The 12937-nt window shown below is 41.4% G+C and overlaps 1 protein-coding gene across 1 annotated transcript in view; it reads right to left on the bottom strand.

Annotated features, from left to right (window-relative positions):
* Positions 1-12445, bottom strand: part of UGGT1 (UDP-glucose glycoprotein glucosyltransferase 1) — a 63750-nt gene extending 51305 nt beyond the window's left edge. The window contains exons 1-10 of the mRNA XM_015426821.1: positions 12317-12445; positions 11609-11691; positions 10187-10317; positions 8894-9006; positions 7282-7456; positions 6294-6390; positions 4622-4700; positions 4298-4398; positions 3516-3615; positions 1995-2055 (exon numbers count right to left, since the gene is read on the bottom strand). Coding sequence (XP_015282307.1) covers positions 1995-2055; positions 3516-3615; positions 4298-4398; positions 4622-4700; positions 6294-6390; positions 7282-7456; positions 8894-9006; positions 10187-10317; positions 11609-11691; positions 12317-12441 — 1065 coding nt within the window. The 5' untranslated portion in view covers positions 12442-12445. The remainder of the gene's footprint in view (positions 1-1994; positions 2056-3515; positions 3616-4297; positions 4399-4621; positions 4701-6293; positions 6391-7281; positions 7457-8893; positions 9007-10186; positions 10318-11608; positions 11692-12316) is intronic.
* Between the last annotated feature and the right edge of the window lie 492 nt (positions 12446-12937).

The following is a 12937-nucleotide window of genomic DNA, read 5'->3' as shown; positions in this document are numbered from 1 at the left end:
GCTAAAACTAACTGCAGGAAAACATGTGGAAACAGGCAGATTTCTACTATGAAAAACATGAAAAAGAAAGCCATATTGGAATGAGGACATTAGAAGCAAACAAACAAAAAAGGAGCAGGAGACTGCTGGTCTGCAATGCTAGGGACACCATACAAATGCAAGCTTTACCATCCTCACCCCCCTCATTATATAGCATCTGACCACCACCTGCTACTTTCCTACCAAACAAGCTAAAAAGAACTTCACAGTAAAGCTAACCTGCCTTTCCCTTTTCATAAGCAGCAAAACAAGCAAAAAAGTAACACACTACAGTTGCTCAAAATCCCAGAGTAGATACTGAGCAGACCACCCTGCAGTAGTGAATCTGCAGCAGGACTCGTCTACTGAAGGCATCCACAGAGGTGACGGTGTTAATCCTGTACTGCCGGATGGAGTCAGAGTGGCCCAGCTTGCCGCTTTCAAAAGTCCTTGATCACAGCATCAGAGTAGAGTGCTGCAGAGACAGCCACCCTCCTGAGCTGGGAAGCAGCAGGTGTCATTTGGAACCACAGTTTAGAATCCACCTACTACTAACTTTGGCTCTCAAGAAACTGTAACATCCATCTCCCTGATTCTGGAAGACAAATTCCAATTGTCTGAGAACCTTCTGTCCAGAGACAATAGAGCTCTGCACATTGGTAGCTATCACAGTTCCCGAAAATTACTGTCAGTTCCAAGAATCAGTCCTCAATGGTGTCCTCAATTTGGCTCCCCCCCTCCATAGGACCTATTCAATTATTTAACCAAAGGGTTTTATTTTACTGTCAAGTCAAACTAATATTTTTAGGAGTAGTGAGGCACGTGATGACCACCTACAGCTGACAGCCATAGTTAATGCCAGAAAGCATTGCTTGCTGCAAGGCTAACAGCAACTGGTAATATCTCTTTTGTATGTTCACGACAGTAAGGTGCCCAGGATAAATACATGGATTACAGTGGCTAGACATATTTGCATTCATGAACATGGCAGGGCCTAATCAAATGGTATGCAGTATCGGGACAGGTCAACTAGGCAAAAAGTCAAATTTCACCATTATCAGTGCAACCGGAAACAGAGTTACACCCTACTAAGTTCACTGACATCAATGGACTGAGGTTGTAATTCTGTTTAGGATTAAGGTATAAGAACAGCAATACAGAAAAACCAAAGAGAATTCTAAGTATCTTCTCTGCCATATTATTCTCAAAATTCAGTTTTCCAGTCCCAGAGGAAGTGCAGAGGAGCTTGAATCCTGCTATGTTTAATCAAGTGTGGTGCAAGCCCTTGAGAGGTATCCAAATGACATTCTATGGGTTTTGGCACCTTTGTCCCCATAGCTTCCCTCCTCACTGCCGTGACAACACAGTTCCTTTGAGGGTGGAGTCTTCAGGGAGCTTGTTAAGGTAGATTTCTTATGTACTAAATGTTCAGATATTAAAAGCTGTACTCTTGCCTTTAAGATACAGCACAATTGAGACAGACACTAGCAAGCCATTACCAGGGTCAACAATTTCAGTCAACCAGAACTGGTAATAAAATATGTAAATTGTGTAGAACATAAAATGCCTGCTGCTACTCCTTATGTTTGTATTGGTTTAATTCCCAGAACATTTCACAAAAGCCATGTATGCTACTAGTCTGATACACACTGGGATTTGCTCAAAAGCAGAAACATACAGACAAAACCAAATTCTTCTCTACTGAGGGTTAATTAATCTTCCTATCTGGCTTAAGCCAAAGCTTGTTGTTGATGGAGGTCCTACAACCCCATCCCTCACAATGCTTCTTCAGGGGGCACAGAGAACTGCTGTGAGAATAGAAGGGCAGGGATCGATCCGCTTCATCGGATCCAGACCCCTTATTTGTATTTCATGATGTTCTATATGAACAACTGAAAATAAAATGCATTACTTTTAATACTGTGGTACGAAAATATTTCTGAAAATGCTTAACGATATTTAAAAGGTAATGTTACCTTTTGGTTTCCTTCAGCTTCTGACCTGAGTTCTGACGACACAACTGTCTTTGTTATTGCTCTGCAGAAATCAGAGATTCAGTTTGACTGTTGTCATCTATCCATCTTCCATAATCTTCTTTGGATTAAAATACTTTTCTGGTGCCCCCCCCCCACACACACAATGTGCCATACTGGGGCACACACAGTTGTTACACCTATAAATAGATGCTATACAATTTCCTTCATTTGTAAAATTCTTGAGGTACAATTCTATTGTAACAAGGATATTATAATAATATATTCAAGTTCTATAACAAATTTTACTAGAATTTGCAGTCCTCTGTAACACTAAAATGGGTACCTATTAAACTCTGAAATGCTTCAAAATAGTACCAAAACTAATGAATGACACAAGGGCTGCTACCAGAATCAAGTCTTTAGCCCACAGATAGACAACTTGTAAAAGCCAACTAAGCATTGACCATCATTTCACAGTAACCACTTTAGGCTTTGTATTTTAATACTAAAATAATGAAGACTATAACATTGATCCAGCAATACCCTTGCAGTGAACATATTGTCAGTGACCATCAGAGTACCAAGGTATCCTACAGTCATACTTCAGCTTTGGCTTAAAGTTTTCTGACTAGGACTATTTCCCAATCCCAAAGGTTTAGATGATTTGAGATGATGAAAAATCCCAGTGTGGAAGCAACCATGGACTCTAATCTAGGAGAACCAGGTTTGATTCCCCACTCCTCCACTTGCAGCTGCTGGATGACCTTGGGCAAGCCATAGAGCTGTTCTCTCAAGGACAGTTTTCTCAGAGATCTCTCAGCCCCACCTACCTCACAGGGTGTCTGTTGTGGGGAGGGGAGGGGAAAGGAGTTTGTAAACCACTCTGAGACTTCGAGTGAAGAGCGTGGTATAAATCCAATCTCTTCTTCTCTTCTTAACGACAAGGTTCACAAATCAGAGGCCAAAGCACCTTCCACAACCTGACAACCTTCTCCATTTTATGCCCTGACCTGGATAGCCCAGGCAAGCCCAATCGTAGAAGCTAAGTAGGGTCAACTCTGGAAAGTACTTGGATGGGAGACTTCCTTGGAATACCAGCAGTTGGGAGGTGGGGCAGGCTTTATTCAGCCACCTCTCTGGATATCCTCCAGGTCCCCGGTAGAGGTCACTCACCAGAGGTCACCATGACTTCCAAATGCACACACACATATGAAAAATAATTTTTAAAAAACCTTCTCTGTTTTATGGATAAATGAATAGGAGGGGCTACAGCTCAGTGGCAGAACATCTGCTTGGCATGCAGAAGGTCCCATATTCAATCCCTGGTATCTTCAATTAAAAGGATCACATAGTAAGTGATAAAAAAGAGCTCAGTCAGAGAGCCTGTGTAGCCAATGAAAGTTGATAATACAGACCCTGACGGACTAACAGGTCCGACTCAGTATAAGACAGCTTCAATACCTTTCACAGATTTAAACAGTTAGCACAACATTACTACAATAGAAGAAGAGCAGGAATTACCTGGCCTTGGTTGGAAAATTCTGGCTTAAATCTTTCATGACCATCAAAGCATCCACAGTGGGAGCAGTTAGAATACGGGCAGCCGTTTGGAAACTTAGATCTGAAAATGAAAACAGATTGTCATTCAATCATAAACCAGCCCTTCAAACAAAGACAAACAAAAATGTAAAGCCAAACTCTGCAAGGTGCTGGAAGTATCAGCCGAAACCCTCGAAAAGCACAGTAGTACACCCATACCCACACACTCATCTGGGTGAAGCTGCTCACTTCTGAGATCATTGTTCATGGATCTGTTAGATCAACCCAGTGCATCCACTTTGCTCAATTGCCTCTCAGCAAAACAGACAATTTCACACAGCTGCACTCTTACCCCAACCCCAAGAATACATAACACAAAAATATTCACCAGTTGGACATGAGTGACTGTAGAGATTTAGGAAGATACAGGGTGAATATCAGTGCAATTCTAAACAGAGTTACACCCTTCTAAGTCCATTGAAGTTGATGGGCTCAGAAGGGCATAAATCTGCTTAGGGTTGCACTACCCAAGTCATAAATACAAAGTGGTAGCAAAGAAAGCAAGTTCAATCCATTTGATGGAGCCCTTTGCCCCTCCTTCTCTGCAAAACTAAGCCTTCAGATTGACTAGCATCAATGTTACAATAAAGGCTCAGCTGCAGCATCTAGAAAGTACACTGAGGACTTCAGAAACTGTCCAACACAAGCACAAGTACTTTTCTGTCTATAAGAAAAGCAAGAAAGTCCAAATACGGAGTTATCACCTTGTAATTGCCAAACTTTTAATGGTGCCATTTCATTGGTACTTTCGACAAGATATTTTCTGAATTCTTTTAATTCTTCTTGCAAGGTCGGATATAGCTGCCTGAAAGGGAAAAAAATTAATTCAGGAACTCTATTATCAAAATATGTTCAACTATTAGAACAAAATAAAGCCCTATAGCTAAATAAATGTGGATTTCAGTTCTTTCCATAGTAGTTTTTGGTTTAAGAATACAGATGATATTCTTTAACTGCTTGCCTGCAAGTCATTTCCTGGAATGTTTTACGTAGATAAGTGAACAGGTACATAAAGTGAATAGGTTTACCTTAATTTTCCAAACAGAAATCCTAGTACTTCATCAATGGGGTCATTTTCCCCTATTACTGTTGCATTCGTATCTGCACCTATTAACATGAAAACCAGCCCGATTATGATGCTGTTCAGGACACCTTCAAACATAAATCTACTGTGACTGGTTTTGCAAGGCTTTAGCACATAATATTAAAACGTCATATATACTGCTTATTCGCGTATTCTTTCTTCAATAAAGAGTTAGTAATCACTGTGATTTTTCAACAACAGGCAGCAATGCATAATGGATCACCCTCTACTAAAGTATGGCAGCTAGATTCCCTGGGAATCTGTACCTCCATTCATCAATGCAGCTGCTGCTGCAGCTGCCATCACTGCAGATTCTGTTGGCTTCAGCTGCCCTTGTCAGGAGCAGTGTTCCCTCTAAGGTGAGTTAGTGTGAGCTAGCTCACCGTTGTTTAGCCTCCGACTCACAGATTTTTGCCTTTGCTCAGGAAGGATGGGCTCCAGAGCAAACTAATTTATGCAGTAGCCAAATCGCTTGCTCACAACTTTAATGCCAGTTGCTCACAAAGTAGAATTTTTGCTCATGAGACTCCCCAGCTTAGAGGGAACATTGGTCAGGAGCATACTTCAAGAAGGGGCAGCCTAAAACCCTCAAATCCTTCATGACTGTAGTAATCTACTTCTCAGGCCCCCTCTGGCTATGTAGGCAACCCAACACCTAACCTATTTTCCAGTGATAAAAATTCTTTGCCATGCAAAGGGACACAATTGTGCTGACAGTGCTTCCTCCTTATTTGGTTTCAGACAGAATAAGAATGGCTATACTATCTACTTGTGCACAGGAGCCAGTTCCTAAGCACAATGACCGGGGGGGGCCCCTGCAAAATCCTCCAAAATCATCTTTAAGAACAATTGTTTAAAGCCTTCATTTAAGTACTGAAGGGAGAAATGAACACCAAGTAGGATATATAAAATGCAGCTAACAATTAGTATGAATTTCTCTTTGTTTAGGATGGTTACTGCTTTTTTATGCACCAAGGCTTGTATCTGAAAACAGAGGTTACAGAACATGTGCCAAAAGTTAAGCCCTGAGCCACCTTGAGAGGAAGAGCATAAAGCAAGAGCCCAAGTCCCTAGGACAGGGCCCTTAGGGGAAATCCTGCATACAGCTAGCAGGCACACAGGCACTGAGCAAGTTAACACAGAGTCAAACACATCAAAAGTTCCAGCATCTCCTGGAAACTTTCCAAACTCTGTTAAACTCAGGGAAACCAATGGGCTGCTTGGCTGAGCAGTCACCCTGCAGCCCTGCCTAATCCAGTGGGCCTTCTGATCGACAGTCCTAGGTGGTTCACCACCTAATGTAGCAAAGAATGGATCCCAAGATTCTTCGTTCCAATCCTAGCAGCTCCTATGTAACCTACTGAAGTGACAGGAAAATCAAACCAAAGTGTCCTTTGGTTCAAGGGACCTTGCCACTCCACTGTTTCATTTAGGGTTGCCACAGCATAGTGCTAATATACTGTGGAACAATAATCCAGTCTTTCAAAAATGATAGTGATCGTATTAAAAGAATAATGGTAAGCTTCTTTCAGCAAGATATTAGTGAATATGTGAAGCATTTGAAGCATATTCCATTTTGTGGCACAACCACTGCTGCTCTTAAGGTAGGAATTCACCTTTCACCTGGGTATCATCCTTGGCCTTATATTCTGTGCTTTTAATGGCCAGCTCCACTCCATAGCCTGACAGGTAGACTTTTTCTTTGCTTGGATTCTATGAGAAAAGGTAAAGCAAGGTAACATTGTGCCAGTAAAAACTTCTCAAGTAAGAGATCATCTGATTTTAAACCCGCCCCCTGGGGTAGGTGAGTTAAGAGCTTATTCAGAGTGCAGCTTTCGTGTGACAAGATACACCAACAATTACTGCTTTCTTAGCAGACTGTTAGCAGTTCTCTGCTGGAAATTATGTGATGTCTACTGGTCTGATCCAGTCCTGGTGCTCTTGGATCACATTTAGATTTGCAAGGAGGTGACATCTATCAGATGGTGGGGTAGGTAGTGGGCAAGTGCTCCATCTTTCTAAATACAAGCAGTGTGGGCTACCTTACTATAACATTTGTATGCAATTTCTTAGACAGGAAGGAACACTACCACTATAGAAAACAAGACTACAGCTCTTCATTCTTTATGGGACAACAAGAAGATCATTTCACCACAATTAATAAAACTGAATGCAGGAACAAAGAGAATGTCAAATAGCACTAAGATCTCCCTACAAGCCAAAATGAAAGGATTCCAACCAGAAATTCCATGAACCTATTGCCTCTCTAGTTTAAGATGAAAAGGCCCAATAGATTACAGGTAGAAAGACAAGTTTTTGTCTCATTCAGTTCAGATTCGGTTTCCCAGATGACAAGCAGAAGTTATCACATCTTCTAAAGTCCCGTCCTGTTGACTATTAGTGAATATATCATACAAATATTGCCAGCACTGGTAAACTAATCTTATAAAAGTAACACTGCATCACAATAACTGCATTTATGATTTTACACATTAATATAAGTTTTAAAAAATGTTTAGAGGCACTTACGCCACCCCCTTTAATAACTTCTCCTATACAACACTTCAAAATCACAGGCCCTTTCTAAATTATAACTGTACTTACAGCAATGTAATGCCTAAGGATGTAAGTGATTTCTCCTGCCTTGGCTTGTGACACAAGTAGTCTGTGGTATCTAGACAACTCCTCAGAACCAATTTCAGCATACATTATTACAACAGGACTTTCAGGGTTTGAAACTGGATACTTGTGGTCCCCTTTGAACATAAAAGGCTTTGGCCTAAAACAAAGAGACATATAAATGTTGCACTTCAACACAATTCGGTTTTTATTTAAGAATATTATATACTGACTCTGATGCACCAACTTTTTTAAAAATTAGGTCAAAATCTAAAAATTGTCCTAAAGCTCAAATAATCTATAATGGCCTGCAGGAAGAACCAAAGGTGGCCCACCAAGAACTCTGAGTACTCACTGTTCTGTTTCTTTAAAATTAGGGAGCTGAATTAACGCCCAAAAGAATCAAAGTTGAATTCATGTTTTTGTTCTCATGTTCCACATAAGGAAGTAATGTAACTGAAGCAACATGGTCATTTTAAACAACACTGCAGATCACGTATGCTTAAGAATTACAGAAAACCTTCATTTGCTGAAAAAATGATTATGCTTCCTGAAAACATTTCACAAAATATCAAATATCTTTTTAAATAAAATCAAGGTAGGCAAAGTTTGCAGCAAAACGACTATCTTTGTAGTACTGTATAGAAGGAAGAGCAGGCAAGCAATTTTGCTTACAAGGCCAAACAGACCAAAGATTTATAAACGAGAAAGCTGAAAGGGAGCATCCACGTATCCCACCAAAACTACTTCTCTGATTATTTAGTATGTCTATATAATCCTCACAGTTTTAATTCTTATGTTTAAATTTTCCTGCACCCCCCAACACAAGTCAGAGATCTAGCAATCTCATTCGGTTCTGCAATCCTGATAGCACTGAATAATCCTTCAAGGACGCTTTTGCATCTACAAGTCATTTCCAGAATAACACCTAAATTGGCCAAGAGCACTTGATCAGAATTTGCATAATCTTCATAAAAAATCAAGAGCATGGAAACAAAATCTGGGAGAACGGTACAAGCGCACTGATTTTATTAGAATGGGAAAATGTTATACACAGTTGTATCCTACCACTTTTCTCACTGGTGCAAGGGGAAAGAAGAGCCCCCTTTAACTCTTAAAAGGCTACTCTAGAAATCATGGGATCCACGTGGACAAAAATCCACACAGGATAGGGTTGCAGTTAGCAGAGAAATTGTACAAAATCCACTATCCGTCCTCTTGGATCAATGGAAAAGCTAGTAGGATCGAATCCATAAAAGGAATAGTTGAGACCACCAATGCGTCAGTATACCATCGACGCCCGGGAGGACATCTGGATACGGGCATGGATTGCCAAAGCCCTAAATACTTTCTTTGCATTATGGGCAAGATTGAGACGTTCAGAGGACCGCCATCTTGGTTTTAGCTAGTCTTGGTTTTAGCTAGTCTTGGTTTTAGCCAGTTTTGTTTTAGTTAGGTTATAAGTTATGATGTAATTTTAATATTTTGTATTGTCTTACTGTTTTATTGGGTTATTAATTATATGTTGTTAGCCGCCCTGAGCCTCCGGGGTAGGGCGGGGTATAAATATAAATAATAAATAAATAAATATATATACCTTTCTGAAGCTGTTTGTAAAAGTATTCCAAGTTTGTCAAATTCACAAGTCTTCTCTCCATGGACAACAAAGAATGCATTGCATCCCTTCAGTGAGGGCTCATCAGCAGCTATCTGTATTAAAATATACCTGTTATTCTATGGAGCCAGTCTCCCTTAGAGATGGGAGGGAAATCAAAGCAACAGGATTTAGGGACACAGATCCTAATGGATCCATCTTTGCCGCATACTTTTGGACAATATGAACTAATAGTAACATATGTATGACACCTCTCTATTCAAGATACCCAAGGCAGTTCACAATAAAATCAGGACACACAGCAAGAACAATTCATCCATGACAAAATTAAATCCCGCAAGAAATGCAAAAGTTAAGATCACTAATTAAAACCAGCACTGGTAAAGCTACATTGCATAACAAAACAAAGGGAGGGCAAACCAACATCACTCACCTCTTGTCGTCAGAGAATACAAATGTTTTTTACCTGGGCACTTCAAACACAAAAGTAAAGGCACCAGGTGACAAATACGGGAAGAGAGTTATATACACTGGGCCATATCAAAACTGGTCTTGACTTGAAGCATCAAATAGCCTACATCACCTCTGTCCTTCCCAGCCCAGAAGATACAAGCAAGGAAGGCAAAATCAACGGCTCAGATTCTTCCAAAGACACATAGCAGGCAAAACAAAGATCACTCCATTGCAGAGGCAATCAAAAGAGGACATTCATCATGGAGCTATATGGAACATAGAGGGGTATTCTTATTGTAACTTTCTTCCACAAGCTCCATCCTCCTCCCCACCCCAATTCCTTCCTGACATTGTTAGTAACTGATGAGGGACAGTGGGTGGATACTGAGGGAGAGGGCACAGAAGCATGCAGAGTACTGGGGAAGTTCTCTCTGTCCAAACACTTCTTAAACAGTTAAAGAAACAGAGAGATCAGTGCTTTAAATTTCTGCAGCCCAATAGTTTTCTTGGGTGACAGGAAAGAAGAGGAAGAGTATAAGCACAGTTGCTCTCAGAACTGTGTCAGAAGAATTCTGGACTGGCAAGCAACCAGGGAGGGTACTTCATCCACTAATGCAGTGTGGGCCATGAGCATATTATCAACCCTGATGTAAACAGGAGTTTTAGTCACTGTCAGTAAAGGAGCAGGGTCAAGTGCAAAGGGAGGGCAGACAGTTCAAGGGATAGGGTACTTCAGAATTTCTTTTAAATGCATAACTGTTGTCTGTATAGAAACACAACACTGTGTAAGTATCAGAACAGTCAGCAAAACTCTGTACTAACCTGCTGAAAGGCCTGGACGGTAGCAGAATAGGAACGCAAAGACAAAGCAAATTTCAACAAGTTTTGCTGCAAAGGTGAAAGATTCTGGGAAGCCGCCTTCAGGACTGCATTATGATAGGAGTACTCAGTACCTGCCAAAACACAATGTAAACTATTTACCTGTTACACAGGGATTTTTTTTTTTAAAAAAAATGATCATGAGTTCTCGCAGTTCACCTTGGAATAGACAAGCGGAGTGTTTTCCTTATTCAACCTGCCCCCCAGCCCTACTCTGACATACCCTTCCAGTGATGTGGACTCTCCAATAGCTTTCCAAAGGGATCCATAGCCAGCACCAGTACCACCCCCTGAGACAGTAGGGCCCTCAGGCCTGGAGACCCCAGCATGGATCGCCCACAACCAGACCTGCCACTGTCTCCTGAAGAGCCCCGGGAACTAAGGACGCAAAGGGCTAGGGGTGCGCATCTGGCGGCTCGAGACTTCCCCTCTGCTAAGGAAACGCTAGGAGAGCCCGATAAGCCATCACAGGACCTGGGCCCCAATACACCTCATGAGGAGCTGATGCCACTTGTGCATAGGACTCAGCCACACCTGTAGGTAAAGTCCCTATATAAGGCTGCAGCCAGGGATCAACTTGTCTGTAGCCTTGCTGATGATCCTACCAGTTGCCTGGCTTGCTTAGCTCTAGGAACTCTGCTACCTGACCTTGGGCAGTGACTCTGGATTGTGCTACTAGACCCCAAACTTGGACTTTGGACTGGAACCCTAGAACCCTTACTGGCAGACCTGTTGTAGCCTGGAACTAGCCTCAAACCTGGTGAGCAGGACACACAGTACACTTATGTGGCTGTACACAAAGTTCATGTCCCTTCTGGGCACTGTTTTTGTACAAAACGTATTAAATGCTAATCAATTTCTGTGATGCCAAATATTTCCAAGTGCAAGCTCTAATACTACATCGTTCATTTCAAAGGTCTGTATTGTTGACGCTTTCATACCATTTATCAACTTTTGTAAAGAGATTCCCCACCCTGACCATAGGCCAGGCAAGCCCGATCCTGTCAGATCTCGGAAACTAAGCAGGGTTGACTCTGGCAAGTACTTTGGAATACCAGCAGTTGTGAGGCAGGGGCAAGCTTTATTCAGCCACCTCTCTAAATATACTCCAGGCCCCCAGTAGGGGTCAGGCACCAGAGGTCACCATGACTTCCAGGTGCACACACATTCACACACACACGTACACATATGAAAAAATACTAAAAAAACCCAAACCAACAAAAAGAAAAGAGATTCCCTTTCCAGCAGCATGAAGCGAGAATCGATACATCTTAAACAACTTGTGAAGGAAACAGACGATGAGACCTTTTACAAAGAATTCTAATATTTTTAAAAAAATAAACTACAAAGGAAAGCATTGATTACCATCACGATTAGATGAACCAAAGTCTTGACAGGTTTCAACAAAACTCCAGAATTTCTCTTGACTTTCTTCTGCTAAAAATTCACTGAAAGGGTAGTAAATTATTAAACATTTCAAAAAAGGCTGCAATATGGTGGTTTAGAGAACATGCCATGAGCCAGAAAGTATCAGGTTAAAATTTTACACTGCTATCAAGCATTTAGTTATTCTCAAGCTTAAAGGTAAAGGTAAAGGTTCTCTTAAAGGTAAAGGTTCCCTTGCTTGAAAGCCAGTCGAATCCAACTCTAGGGTTGCGGTGCTCATCTCCGTTTCAAAGCTGAAGAGCCAGCGCTGTCCGAAGACGTTTCCGTGGTCATGTGGCCGGCATGACTAAACACCAAGGCGCACGGAATGCTGTTACCTTCCCACCGAAGCGGTACCTATTTATCTACTTGCAATTTTTTGCTTTCGAACTGCTAGGTTGGCAGGAGCTGGAACTAGAGATGGGAGCTCACTCCATCATGCGGCACCTGGGTCTCGAACTGCTGAACTACTGACCTTCCACAGCCTGCAGTTCAGCTTCTTAACCACTTGAGCCACGGCATCTCTTAGCCACCCCCAAATCTGGTATGATGAGAAAAATTGGGGGGGGCCCGGGGGGGGGGGGGAGTTGCAAAGGTTACAGAAATTATGTACATGAAGTCCCCATCTCTTCCAGGCAACAGTCTTACCTTGCTTCAAGTAATAAAGGTGTGGAAAACCACTTAGTAGTCAGGGAGGTCGTCACTGCTTTTGAATCTGCATTTACTAGGGAACAGCTCACCCAAATTCCAATAAGTGCAATAAGAGTTCCCATTTTATACAAAAACACCTGAAGAAAAATTAAGATATTTATCTTTGAGTCCTGTCTCAAACACAGAAGTACAAGCTATCACAATACAAATGAGGAAGTCTAAACCCAACAATCTGAAACTAAAGGCATTTCTCTGCAGTTTATTCTGTCTGGTTCTTTTAAAGCAACTGGTTAGATCCAATTAGTCCCTTCAGAAGACTTCCTCAGAATGGATTTGTTGGCTCCAACACAGAAAAGAAAATCAAGGGATCCAACCCAATGTATTTAATTAAATCACCTGTGAACATAATACTTCTGACTCAATTATGCAGTCCTTCAGAGATGACAATCACAGAATAGAGTCTCATACACACATTGCTTCAAGAGTCTTACCATAAACTAATCAAAAGAAAAACATGCCCTTTTAAACTATTACGAATCCTTTGCTGCAAGTCTAACAGGATGGAACCAGAAAATCCAGCACTCAAAACTGTAATAAAAAGAAATGTGTACCAGGTGC

Source organism: Gekko japonicus, unplaced genomic scaffold (assembly GCF_001447785.1).
Source record: "Gekko japonicus isolate JY-2015 unplaced genomic scaffold, Gekko_japonicus_V1.1 scaffold14, whole genome shotgun sequence".
Taxonomy (NCBI): Eukaryota; Metazoa; Chordata; class Lepidosauria; order Squamata; family Gekkonidae; genus Gekko; species Gekko japonicus.
This window is presented reverse-complemented; position numbering and strand designations above follow the sequence as displayed.